This window comes from Dipodomys merriami, unplaced genomic scaffold (genome assembly GCF_024711535.1).
Source record: "Dipodomys merriami isolate MVZ:Mamm:240054 unplaced genomic scaffold, mDipMer1.0.p SCAF_4, whole genome shotgun sequence".
NCBI lineage: Eukaryota > Metazoa > Chordata > Mammalia > Rodentia > Heteromyidae > Dipodomys > Dipodomys merriami.
In genome coordinates this window covers 21519405-21532392 of record NW_027205603.1, presented here as the reverse complement: position 1 = coordinate 21532392, position 12988 = coordinate 21519405, and the positions used below count along the sequence as shown (strand labels likewise).

The 12988-nt window shown below is 38.5% G+C and overlaps 1 protein-coding gene across 4 annotated transcripts in view; it reads right to left on the bottom strand.

Annotated features, from left to right (window-relative positions):
* The window catches only part of Nrp1 (neuropilin 1), a 163880-nt gene that overhangs the window by 64872 nt on the left and 86020 nt on the right, over positions 1-12988 (bottom strand). For all 4 annotated transcript variants that reach the window (XM_069990671.1, XM_069990670.1, XM_069990669.1 and 1 more), the window contains exon 7: positions 10963-11129. In XM_069990671.1, coding sequence (XP_069846772.1) covers positions 10963-11129 — 167 coding nt within the window. The remainder of the gene's footprint in view (positions 1-10962; positions 11130-12988) is intronic.

Sequence of the window (12988 nt, the reverse complement as noted above, 5' to 3'; positions counted from 1 at the left end):
ACTGGCAGAGCTTTCAGGTGAGAACAGTCTGTTGTGGTGAGTAAGCCCCTGCCTTACAGATTTTCCTTCAAAGATTGGAAAGACATGAAAGATGAACAGTCTTTCCTCTGGTGGACTGCACTTCCCTACAGGTTAGCACAAAAGAGTCACAGAAACTAGGCCCTGCTAGTGAAGTTTCGACGTGAAATCCTCAGATAGGCTTCATGGTGGAGCCAACCCAAACAATTATTTGATGTAAGTGGGGGAGAAAAGCTTTCTTAATGGAAAAAAATACTATATACTTCCTCACATGATTATCAATAGTATTTAAAATGAATTCCAGCCATGCTTTATGTATTTATATTTTGATGGCAAGTAAGCTCAGCGGTAGTAATAGAGCACATTTATTTTTAATAGAATCATGTACTCCTTAATGCTGGAAAGGGCCAGGAAGCTGTCTTATCCAATAACCCACCCCCTGAAGAATTTTATCAATAGCTTTCTCAGGCTTGCTCAAAGAAAAGAGCTTATTTATTTATTTTTCTACATCCATAAATGTCGTTACAGGCTTAAAGCATTAGAATTGTAGGAAAAAGAAAACTTTGCTAGGGATTGTTTTTCTGAAGGAGGCAATTAGAAGGATGTTATAAATGCATTTTTTTAATCCCTCGAGGAAAAGGGAGTGGAGAAAGGACACACAAGTTACTTGGACAAGTGCATATGTGATTATTCTGAGCCATAACATGTGCAATTAGTCTCAAATGCTTACTCTATTCAATAGTTGGGAATATAAAAGCACAATGCATTTTATGACTACTGGGATTTATAGAACAGTTTAAAATTTAATCTACTTTCCTCTCTTTATTTGAATCTAGAATTGAATGAGATAAGATGGCTGAGGGAGGGTAGAAGATGAAGGGAGAATGCAGAGAAATTTTATGTGTGTGTGTGTGTGTGTGTGTGTGTGTGTGTGTGTGTGTGTGTGTGTGTGTGTGTGTGTTGTGCGCATGCGTGTGCATGCGAGCACCACTCATGGGCTTCCCTATGTGTCTGCTTTATTTCAGGTTGGCATTCTGAATTGCTATTTTGATGTGGATCAAAAATTTCAAGTGGTGCACAACATGAAAAATAAATGAGGGCCTGGAATTCTCAATCCACATTGTTGGAAGTGTTAAAGTGCATCCCTCTCTCTTTCATATTGGAAAAGTTGCTGTAAATATACTAGAAGTTCCAAACAATGGGTTCTCCCCATTCCAAAGAAGACACATTTTTCTTTCTTTTGCTATTGGGTTTTCACACTATAATAACAAAGTTATTTAAAGCTTAGGAGTGAGTGTGATACATTACACGCCACATAAATGTAGCCATTGCTCCTAAACGTGAACACAAAACTCTGTAAAAGGCAGAATTATTACCAGTGGGACAGAAATGAACAAACTCCACTAAAGGAATTTCTTAAAACTGCGATCATAAAATCTACACATTATGGATTTCATTAACGTTTTATTCCCTGAGGGTTTCCCAATTGTATAATAACAGACGTTCTTTAAAATTTAAATACCACAGAGGAACAGCCTTCCCCCCAAAACAGATGTGAAACCATCAACATCACAGTGGTCCACAGATATGAAAATGCTTAGTATTTGCTAGCATTTACTATGTTATTCTTTTAGGTCATAGAGATGGAAATTTAGTACTATTTTCTCATGAAAAGTTACAGGCCTTTCAATCTCATTTTCCTAGTTTTGAGTACATTTGAACTTTAAAACAATAACAACAACAATAAACCTTTGATTTACATGCCACATAAAATCTAAACTAGGTAGGCAAAGGTCAGTGCCACAGATGTTCAAGTGTGAAGGAGTCAATTTCAGTGCTGTTTTGCCTAGATCTTGTCAATGAGAACCTGCAGTTTTATTCTCGTGTTCTCTTTCTTAATCCCATTCTTATTTCTGTGCATTTTGAGACCAATTGTGTAGCTGTCTAAAATAACATCTGTATTTATTTAGCTCAAAACAGTTCACTTTTCAGAGCTAAAAATAGTGAAGCTTAAGATAAATAAGCAAGGAGGTTTATGATATGATTTTTCCTGCATGAGGTAAACAAATACATCAGTATTTTTGGAAAACAAAAGAACTAGGCTTCTGTTCAAATAACAGCTACCAGTGGCTGAAACACAGCAAATAAACAACCAAGCAATGAGTAACGTTTTCATACAAAGACTGTCCAGGACTTCTACACTAGTGGCTTTCAGTTAGAGGTGAGTTCCCAGCTTTGCTATGCCCTCAGCCTCAGTGGACATTATAACTATAAAAAAACCTGTAAGTATTTTTAGTAGTGTGACCTAATGTGTGTATCAACTGTCCCAGGCTCTAATCATTTGTTGAAGTTGTAGCTTCTATGCGGATGTCTTGATTTAGTGCATATTGTCTACCAATCAGCAACTAAGTAGAGACCAGCTGGTCCATTTCCAGGTTTTTTTAAGAAACCACCATCAGAAGGGACTCACACCCACTTCTGTGTATGTGTATGTGTGTGAGTGCACGTGAGCACAGGCACATGTGCATGCTGGCACTGGGGTTTGAACTCAGGGCTTTATACTCTTGTTTATCAGCTTTTTCACTCAAGGTCAGCATTCTACCCCTTGAGCCACACCTCCACTTCAACTAGTTAATCAGAGATAAGAGTCTCATGAATTTGTTTGCCATTGGCTCCTCAGTCCTCAGAACTCAACATCCTAAGTAGCTAGGGTTGCAAGTGGGAGCTGCCAATGCTTGGCTCACACTCACTTTTCAGATTTTGTTAAGATCTGAGTGAGAGCAATGGTATCAGTTCTCAAGTCCAGGTTCTGTCCATTCATTGCTATGCGGTTTTGCATACCCTCTGGACCCATTCAAACCAAAAGGGTATAGATAAAATGTGCTCCAACTTCTAGGCTTAAAGTTGAGCTATCCCAAGAAGTAAAGAATTCTCCTAAAGAATATAACTAAAAAAGTTCCTCCCTAATAGACACTGGCATGTGCTAATAAGAAACCCAAAGTTGAAGCAAAATGGAATGTTTAAGCTACATAGATAATTTAAAGCACAAATTAGTTAAACAGTTACAGCTTCTTCAATATGTTTTCCAGTGTTATACATTGTCTTAAGCAAATGTTGACATGAAATACTAATGAGTTTAAAAAGTCATTTAATGGATATTTTAACACTTAATGACATGGTCAACTTGACTAGAATGGTTAAAATCACCTTAGTAATTTCTAATAAATAATTGGTTAAAAATGCTGGGATAGCTGTGTGCTGGTGGCTCATGCCTGTATTCCTAGTTACTCAGGAGGCTGAGATCTGAAGGTGATGGTCCAAAGCTAGTCCAGGTTTGAATGTCCCTGAGATTCTTATGTACAAATCACCAAAAGGCTGGAAGTGGAGCTATGGTTCAAGTGGTAGAGTGCTATCCTTGAGCAAAAGAAGCGCAGGGACAGAACTTAGGCCTTGGGCTCAAGACATACAAAAAAGTAATATTGGAATAGCTAGGCAAGGTGAATTATGCCTGTAATCCCAGAACTCAGGAGGCTGAGGTGGGAGAATTCCAAATTGGAGGCTACAGAGCTAAATCCTCTTTTAAAATCTAATAAATAAATAAATAAATAGTTTTGTGTGCTGCTATTTGCTTCAATTCATACCCTCTTAAAAATCATTACACACACACACACACACACACACACACACACACACACAAAACCTCATCAATAGGCTGATTTTTTTTTCTATACTTTCTTCTAATGATTTTACATAAGGCGAAAAGCTAAGGTTCCAGAGACAACTTTAGAAAAAGAACCCCTGGAATGGATATTGTAGGAACAGCCATATCCCAGGTGGAAACTCAGTCCCAGGTAATAGACTTGTAACATGTCAGAGGTCAGATGCAGAGCATTTATTTACTAGAGGAAGTAGAAGTCAATTCAGAATTGAGGACAACTAAATGAATAAAATTGGCTGGCCTCTAACTAGTGATGCTCCTACCTCAGCCTCTTGAGTGCTGGGATTAGAGGCATGTGCCACTCTATCAGATGCCTTGGGAACTTTTTAAAGCAAATTATATGCTTTGAGATGAATGTTTAGAATATTAGTATTAGTTGCAACACACATAGAACACACCTGGAAATAGACGTTTAAATGAACAGCTGTATTTTCCTTAAAATTGCCAACACTATATTTTACATGCATCATTCCACATTTGGGTAATCCAGTGAGCTATTTTTGTCAGTTCTCTAGTTACACATTTATAAAGTATCATTTCATTGTAATTTCAGCAATTTACTAATGATCTGAATGAGTTAATGTACCCCCTAAAGTGTCTGGTTTATAAACACCGAGTGTTTACAATCAGAATAACCCGGCTCCATATACAGTCTGGATTAGTCAATTTAGCAGATGGAAGTGATTTTGAATATAACATTACAGATTGTAAACCCATCACAAACTGGCAATTTTGTGAAAAATTGAAAATGAATTCATAGGCGATAACCTGTTCCTTGCTCGGCACATTCATGCTAGAAAGTATATAGTACCAAACCTGTTAAAATAAATGGCAGGCTATAGTTCTAAGATAAATTGCTTCAGTTTCTACTTTCAATTTGGGGATACTCTAAGGATTAAAAGCAAAGGATTCAAGTCAGAAATTCTTCTAGTATAAATAAGCAAGTGCTCAGTTTTCCCACCTGAAAAATGATTTTTTTTAATGTAATAATATTGTCACAGGAAGTATTTCCAATGATTTTTGAGTTATTTCTCTCCATTTGGGGCTTAACGGAGGTCTAGTTGGACCTGTGCCGGTTAGTCTAGAGCTCAAAACTAGGTTTATTTTTTCAAAACTATTTGTGGTCTCCAAACTCAGCAAGTTGTAACTGACAGTTCAGGTTTTTCCGTTGTGACAGCCACTGCAGAAGTCGCTGGTAGGACCACAGGGCTCTGGATGGGGTACCTTCAGGGGAGGATAGAAGAGTAGAAGGGCCTGCTGGAGCACAGGAAGATGCTGGCACTGGGAACTGCGACTATCTGAAGGAAACCTTGCTTTTGTCTGACTAGTTGATATGAGAGCATTCAGTACATTCACTCACAGGATTAGGTGAAAAATCCAATTAGGACAGCCCACACAAGCATAGGCCACCCCTAAGTGGCCATTTGCTAGCTATCTTGACTTATCTCTCCTTCAGTGCTCATTAACTCTTTACAACTGTAAGGAAGGAAGTCCATATCAGCCATGCTAGGTCTTCCCAAGTCAGTCTTGAGTGAAGCATTTCAATATCTCCAGGCATCAACTGTCAAATATGTCTTATCTCTTCATTGCGCAGATGAAAATTTCTAGTCTACTTGTCTCATCTTCTAAAGCTGACAGTGTGTGTGTGTGTGTGTGTGTGTGTGTGTGTGTGTGAAGTGCGTTTATTTTCATTTATTTATTTGTTATTTTTGTGGTGGTACAAGGGCTGAACACAAGGACTGGGCACTGTCCCTTAGCTTTTTTGCTCAAGGACAGTGTTCTACTGCTTGAGTCATACTTCTACTTGTGGCTTTTTGGTAGTTAATATTGGAGAGACCTGTGATTCTAGCTTTGAGCAAAAGAAGCTCAGGGATGGTGCCCAGGCCCTGAGTCCAGGACCATATGTGTGTAGTCTCAAGGACTTTCCTACCTGCCTGGCTTCTTCAAACTGTGATCCTCAGATCTCAGCCTACTGAGTAGCTAGGATTACAGGTATGAGCCAAGCGCGCCCAGCTAAAGGTGCTTTTACAAAGGGAAGTGCTGTAGCAATATAAGATTGTATTGTTAAGAATATGTCTTACAAGTCAATTTACAAGCCAGAAGCTCCCCTAAATTCTCTTTGGATTTATGCATTTTCACGTATTGCATCTATAAGGAGAACACTTACTTTTTGAAACCATTGTCTCAAGATTATGAATCTAATTGTGTGTATGTATGTATTCTAATTTGGATGAGCTGATCTCCTATAATACTATACCAAGGTCTTTTGTTTTGCTGGTGTCTGCTTTCAAAGGAAGACTTCAGTATTTTCTGAGAAAATATTAAATCAGGTCTAAGGAGGACATAGAAATAAGCTTCCTTAGAAGGGTCACTATAGTTCCTCCCCATTTCTGGACCCTTCCTACTCCTTGGTCCTCCAAAAGAACATCTGTACTAGAAGATGTTATGGAGAAAAACAGAAAGAGATTTTTCTTCTGGGCTTGTTGATACCTCTTTCTATTTCAGACTGCCTTCCTGAAGGTTTCCTACTTTGTGTCTAATCCATAATGGCTTGATTTATACCAGGAAATATGTGATTGAGAGGGCAACTGCTCTCTCTTTCCCCTCTGGAATAAGTAGGGGCATTTATTAAACTGGTATGAATTTTATTTCACATTTTAAGATAATGCCTTCAAATCTGGAGAAGAGTAGAGTTCTGGCTAGAGTTGGTTTGTCAGAAATTCCATTTCTAAAATGCCTGGAGGGTGTGGTAATCGATTAGTCCCTAGTGACATTTTTTTATTTCTTCACATCAACAAAGTTCATTTCCTACCCAGTCACTGTGTCTCTTGCCTTTTTTTCTTCTGCTTTTTTTTTTGTCTCCTGGCATTTTAATCAGGGAAAAGTCACAGTGGTTTTGAGGAAAGTACTCCCAGGAGCTTTAATTAAGGCTGGAAGGATAAATCTGTTTACAGTGTGTGAACACTATCATTAATAAAACATTGGAATAATTAACAAATTAAATTCTGCCTTGTGTGTGAATGGTTGCATTTGGGCTCTGTGACACCAAGTCCTTTGAACAGATACAGTATGCTAAGAATTCTATAGAGAAGAAAAGAAAGATCTAAACGTGTATTTCTGAGATTCATAACATCATCTTAGGCTGCTAGAACTTGAATGCAGTCATGGCCATGCTATCATTTTATAGGCAAAGACATTTAGTGAGTTTAATGGTATGAGTTTAATTATGTGCTTGAAAAGTAAGAATTTTTATTCCACCATGGATACACTGAGTCTTTGTTCTAAATCCTTGAATGTTTAACTAGGAACAAAGAAGCAAAAGAGATAAAATTAATAGTACTATAAGTGGAGCTAGGGCACAGAATACAGAATGGTATACTCCAGGAAAAAGTGAGCAAATGCACAGTGTAGTTAAGGCTGCTCATTGACAATGAAGAGTTTTTAGGCACTTGAGAAATGAAGTGGCCTTGTGAACAGGATGTGGCTGTGTGCAAACCGTCAGGCCAGGACTTCCCTTTGTGTCCCTTCTTACTATAAAACGGCTCCTTGACTTGTTTTCAAGCTTCCTGGCAGACAGCAGCTTTCACAGGAAGCACCAATCTGGATGTTCATATCCACAACTAATAATGCATTGTTATTTTTAATGTCACTCAGTATAATTCCCTAGAGAATACAATGGGAACTGAAGACAGTTCCTGTCTTGAAGGAAAGTCAGTTTCCCATGTTGTTTTATTAATTTAACACATGCAAGTATTTGTCCTTTGTTGTTGCTACAGCAACATGTTTTGTGGGACATATTCCGTGCAAAATGGGGAAAAAGCTGAAAAAGAAACAAATGTTAACTGCATAGTTATGTGCACAAAAATAGAAATGTGTTAATGCTCCTGTGATTAGGTGTGTGCCTCTTGCCCTCGGTCTAAATTACGCCGCACTTGTTGGTTAATTCATAAAACATCTATCCAATGAAAACAACCAGCCAACCACTTCCAAAGAGCTTCAGGAAAGCTGAAAATGCCTGAAATTATTCATAATTAGGTGATCGCTGAATGATAACAGCTCCCGCCATGTACACAGACACAACAAGCATATAAATGAGCCCAATGAACTCCAAGGTGGGGCAAAGGGAAATGGTAATTTTACCTCAAGGTGAACCAACAGCCCAGCTTTTGTGACAGTCACCTTTCTTAGGGACTCAGGAGCAAAGTCTTAGACTTTGACATACTTAGCTCCAGAACCATCTCAGTGTGAGGCTTCTGGGCACAAGGATGTATGGGCGGGAGGTGGCTGAAGTCCACTAAATTTACACATTCAAGTCTAAAAAGACATACCATAGGAAATTGAGTAAACAGGTGTAGGAGTCTAGCAAAACTTGTTTTCAAACCAGGTCACTTTATTAAATGACCTCATGTAGTTACAAAACTCTCTAAACCCCAGTTTTCTCATTTTCAAAATGGGGATATGCCCTCCCAGTCTTGAGGTGATGTTTACAAAGTGTGTCATGTAGGTGGCATGGGGGTCAAGCTATCTAATCAGCACTTAGTAAGTGGGAAATGGTCTAGGAAGGGCAGTTCTCATTTGTACTCTTCACCAAATGTGTTGGGCTCTCTGTCCATTGGCGCATGTGAAGTTGTGCCTGTCTGGTGCCTTTTGGGTTGAGTGTGGCTGGGTGATGGACTTGGGTATCAAAACGTATTCTGAAGTACTCTGAAATCTTAAGAGCTGGCATGATGATCTCAGTTTCCTTTCTCTAACTGCCTTGGTGATAGCAGCATTTCAGAGGTGTGTGTGTGTGTGTGTGTGTGTGTGTGTGTGTGTGTGTGTGTGTGTGTGTGTGTGTGTGTGTGTGTGTGTGTGTGTGTGTGTGTGTGTGTGTGTGTATAAGAAGATATGCTATCTAAAACTCCAACTGGCCCCATCACGCATCATAGAGGAGCATGAGCAATTTACAAATCTCAGCTTTGGGGCCAACCTCACTGACCATCTTATCTAAACAGAGTTTTGGATGATGGTTAGATGCTTTATCTTCTGCAGCAATCTCAAATTGTGCCTAATGCCAAAGAATGATGTAAGACCCTGTCCAGCTGACAAATGCTTTCTGAAAGCCCATTTAGTTTCCATGTTGCTATAGGCATAGAATTGCTTGGCACAGAATTGCTACAGTTGCAGTTTCAGAACTCATGCAAGATCACCAGGCCTCCATTATTGACTTCTCCACTTACCAAGAATAGGACCACATTACCATGCAAACATGCTTAGTACTGCAAAAATATAAGCTTTCCTCTGGAGGCACATCTGTCAATCATACTGAACTGCTTGTGGGTTTGTGAACGTGGAAAAACAAGTCACCAAGAGTTATTTTGACAGAGCCAAAGCCATTTCATTTCTGGCTTCATCCGGGGCTGGATCCAACAATCCCAAGATAAAAGTCTCATCTTTTCTCACCCTTTCCACATTTCTCTGTGTTATCATTTAGAGGTTAGCATGAGTTCAGTCTCCTCTAATAGGCTATTTCACTTTAAGTGTATGTTAAACTAATATTGACCTTTCCAAAGTAAAACAAAATCTGGTATTTGTGCTCAAATGACTGAAACAGCAATAGATGTAGAAAGGAGGGGATAAATCATCTTGATTTTTTTCCTGCTTAAGAAACTCTCTCTGGGAATTACTCATTTTTATATATCTGGTAAGAAACATAAGACAGACTCTCTGCTTATTCTCCCAAGAAGGAAACTTGGATCTTTCAGCAAAACTTTCTGTATAATTTGCTCAAGGTTGAACCCAAATATTCCAATAAAGACATTTCATTTCACATGGAATGAAAACTGGGAAACCAGATATTAGTCAAGCAAGGATGCTGGGATGAGCAGGGGCTGGACCAAATGGTTGGGAAATGATGGCAATGAGAGGCTGTAGAGGTGAGGAGGAATAGGCAACGTCCACCATTATGGCAGGAAAGGGATCTCAGAACAGAATAGAAGCATCACTGTCAAGGACCAAAATATGTACATTTCCTGATACATAGGAGTACAAGTTAGCAGAGACCGAGGCCCTCAATTTCACCTCCTCCTTGGGTGTGAGCTTCATAGAGCTGCTTGAAAAATACAGCCCAATTTTCCCTTCTTTTCTTATATTTCAAAGAGATGGAAAAATTGATATTTGAAAGCAAGAATTTTGTGCACATCTTACAGGTAAGGTTTATAAATTGCATCAAGTAAATCAGAGTATGTTGAAATAAGAGTCCTAGGTGTAAAAAATATGCAGTGGCTGGAGGAAAAAATATTAGATCTTTTAGTTGTCATGGAAGTGAGTCATCTTTACTTGGGTTTTAGTGCTTTTTCTGTTTTTGGCAATCCTGGGGCTTACACATTGGACCTGGACACTATCCCTGAGCTGCTTTTTGCTCAGGATGAGGGCTGTATCAGTTGGCCACAGTGGTACTTCTCACGTTTTTGAGTAGTTTATTAGTGATAAGAGTCACAGACTTTCCTGCCTAGGCTGGCTTTGAACTGCAGTCCTCAGATCTCAGCCTCCTAAATAGCTAGGTGTGAGCCCAGCTTCTAGTATACATTATTATTTCTTACTAAAAATTACATCTTATCTTAGCTTCATCTTAAATCCTGAGGATGATTGATTCTTGTTCTCATCATGCCACCCAACTTATGCTAAAGGCATATAGCCTTTTGGCAAATCTAAAATTTCCATTTCTTCTATAAGTTATGCACATTATATACCCATTTTGTGCTTGGGAATATTACCATAAATTTACCTTGCTTTGTGGGTATCACTTGTTTTCTAGGAGGCAGATTTCCACAAAATTCAGGACATGGAAACACTCAGTAGATCATATAAAGATTTAAACTCAACTGACAATAATGCAGCATTGAAGGAGAAAGCTGAATGATGCATGTGTGAGAATTTAAAATTGGGCTCATGAATTCTATTTATTTATTTATTTATTTACTGTACTTGGTCAAAAGTGCCTACAATAAATCTACAAATTAGGCAAGCTTACTGTATAAGGATCTGAAAAAGGGGGTTTTAGGAAGTTATCTGAGCCTTCTCTTTCCTGCAAGGAAGTGGCTTAATGGTCACTTGCAAGGATTATACTTGGTGCCCATTTCTTTCCTGTCTCCTCTGATGGCATTTTTCATGACACCATTCTACAGCCTTTTTACATGACCCAAATCTCCTTCATCCCTAGCTGGGGCAAGTCTTCTGTGACATACCTGTATCCACTCTCTGTAGGAATCTTCCCCGGGGGTCCACCCATTTTCAGGATAGTTCAGTCGGGAACGCTCTGCAGACCAGTTGGTGCTATACTGAGACGAAGCGGTGATTTGGTCGGAATCAATCTCTCCGGACTCCATGCCTAGAGCTTCCATACATTTGAAATCTGCAGGGAAAAAAATGTGGTTCAAAGTCATCAAAAACACTTAGAGGACTACAGATTTAGTTTTCATTTAAATCTAGCAAACAAGAGTTCATCCACTTGAAGTCTCCTAAAAGATTCAACAACATACTGAATGGGATGTACCACTGATATTTGCATTGGGGGTATTATTTGAAAATAAAACACTATGAATATCAGCACGGTATGCTAATTTTCCCCCAAGCGGGCTTAGATTGACAAAAAAAAGTATCTAAATTCATTAGGAAATGGTGAAAATTCTGATTTATTTCTCAAGTTGTGTGTGTCATATGGATACATACACAAAATTGGATATGATATAATTTTAATATTATTTCTCTTTCATAAAACTGGAAGAGTCTGTGTCATATTCAGTGGACATTTGATTTTAACTTTTTAAAATATTTATAATTGGTACCTTTTGTCCTCAGGCCACGTAGCCCTGGACTGCTCATGATTATTACCATCCTTAATTTAGTTTATTGAAACACAAACATACTCATTAGGGCTAAACTGCAGTCCAACAGAGCATCACAGTTTTACCATATTACACACAACAATGACCATGTTTCATGAAAACTTTCATTCTCTCTGGGCTGGCCTACTCAGTCTGATTATAATAGTCAGATTTAGGGAAATGTTATCCCCCAAATTAAGAAAACATTTCAGGATTAAATGGAAAAATCTCAATGCCACAGTTTGGATCTTTAGTGTTCCCCAAAGGTTTATGTATTACAAGTGTCTACCCTAGAGCTGCTCTATTGAGGGACAGAGCTTTAAGAAGTGGGGCCTGGTGGAGGTTTACAGGTCCCTGTAAGTGGATTGTGGACCTTAGTCTCTTTCTTCTTTTCTCTTTCAATTCCTAACATGAAATTAATGGTTTTACTTCAGAGGGGCCAATTGATCATTGGAGTGGATTCTCCAAAAATGTGAGCCAAAATAAACCTTTTCTGTTTAAAACTTGATTATCTCCAATATTTGTTACTCTAAAAGAAAGCTGCGTAACCTACTCAACTAAAATAAAAATTGACATAAAAATACGAAAGTAAAATAAAAATTCCACTTTTTCTTAATTTTCTATCCTAAGAGATAAGGTTTTATGATTCAAAAGATTTTCCTTCACTGGCATCAGACACTAAGCTTTAGGTTTGTTATTTGTAGTCTGAACCTTATTTATTGGAGCAAAAATGCGTGATTTAATTGGTCACATAAATTAGAACAAGTGAGAGACAGAAGTTTGATGGGCCTTTTTATTTTCCAGTGAGATAGGGTGAAAAGATGCTAACCTACAAAGACACCTTTCTAGGTTAGTTAGTTCTCCAACTCTCCTGTGTCTTCTCACTAAGTAATTTGCAATCCATCAGCTAGAACTGATGAAGCACATACCATAGTCTTTGTCCTTTTAGTTTTTTTTTTTACCTCTAACCCTTCTAAGAACTAGAAGCCTCGTAAACTTTGAGAGGGAATGGTATAGTCAGCATTTTAATAGGATAGCAACATATATTTCTTTCTTTGACAGAAAGATTTTAACAAAAAATTAAACTTAGAGCTGAGTGTAATAGCTCACAATGGCAATCCTAGATGCTCATGATGGTAATCCTAGATACTTGGGAGGTAGAGATAGGAGAATCACCTTTTAGGATAGCCTGGCTCTGAGGGAATATGAGTCCTTATTTAAAAAATAAATCAAGCCTGGCACTGGAGGCTCACGCCTGTAATCCTAGCTACTCAGGGGGCTGAGATTTGAGGATTGCGGTTCAAAGCCAACCAGGACAGGAAAGTCCAGGAGACACTTATCTCCAGTTAACCACCAGAAAACTCTAAGTGGTGCTGTGGCTCAAGTG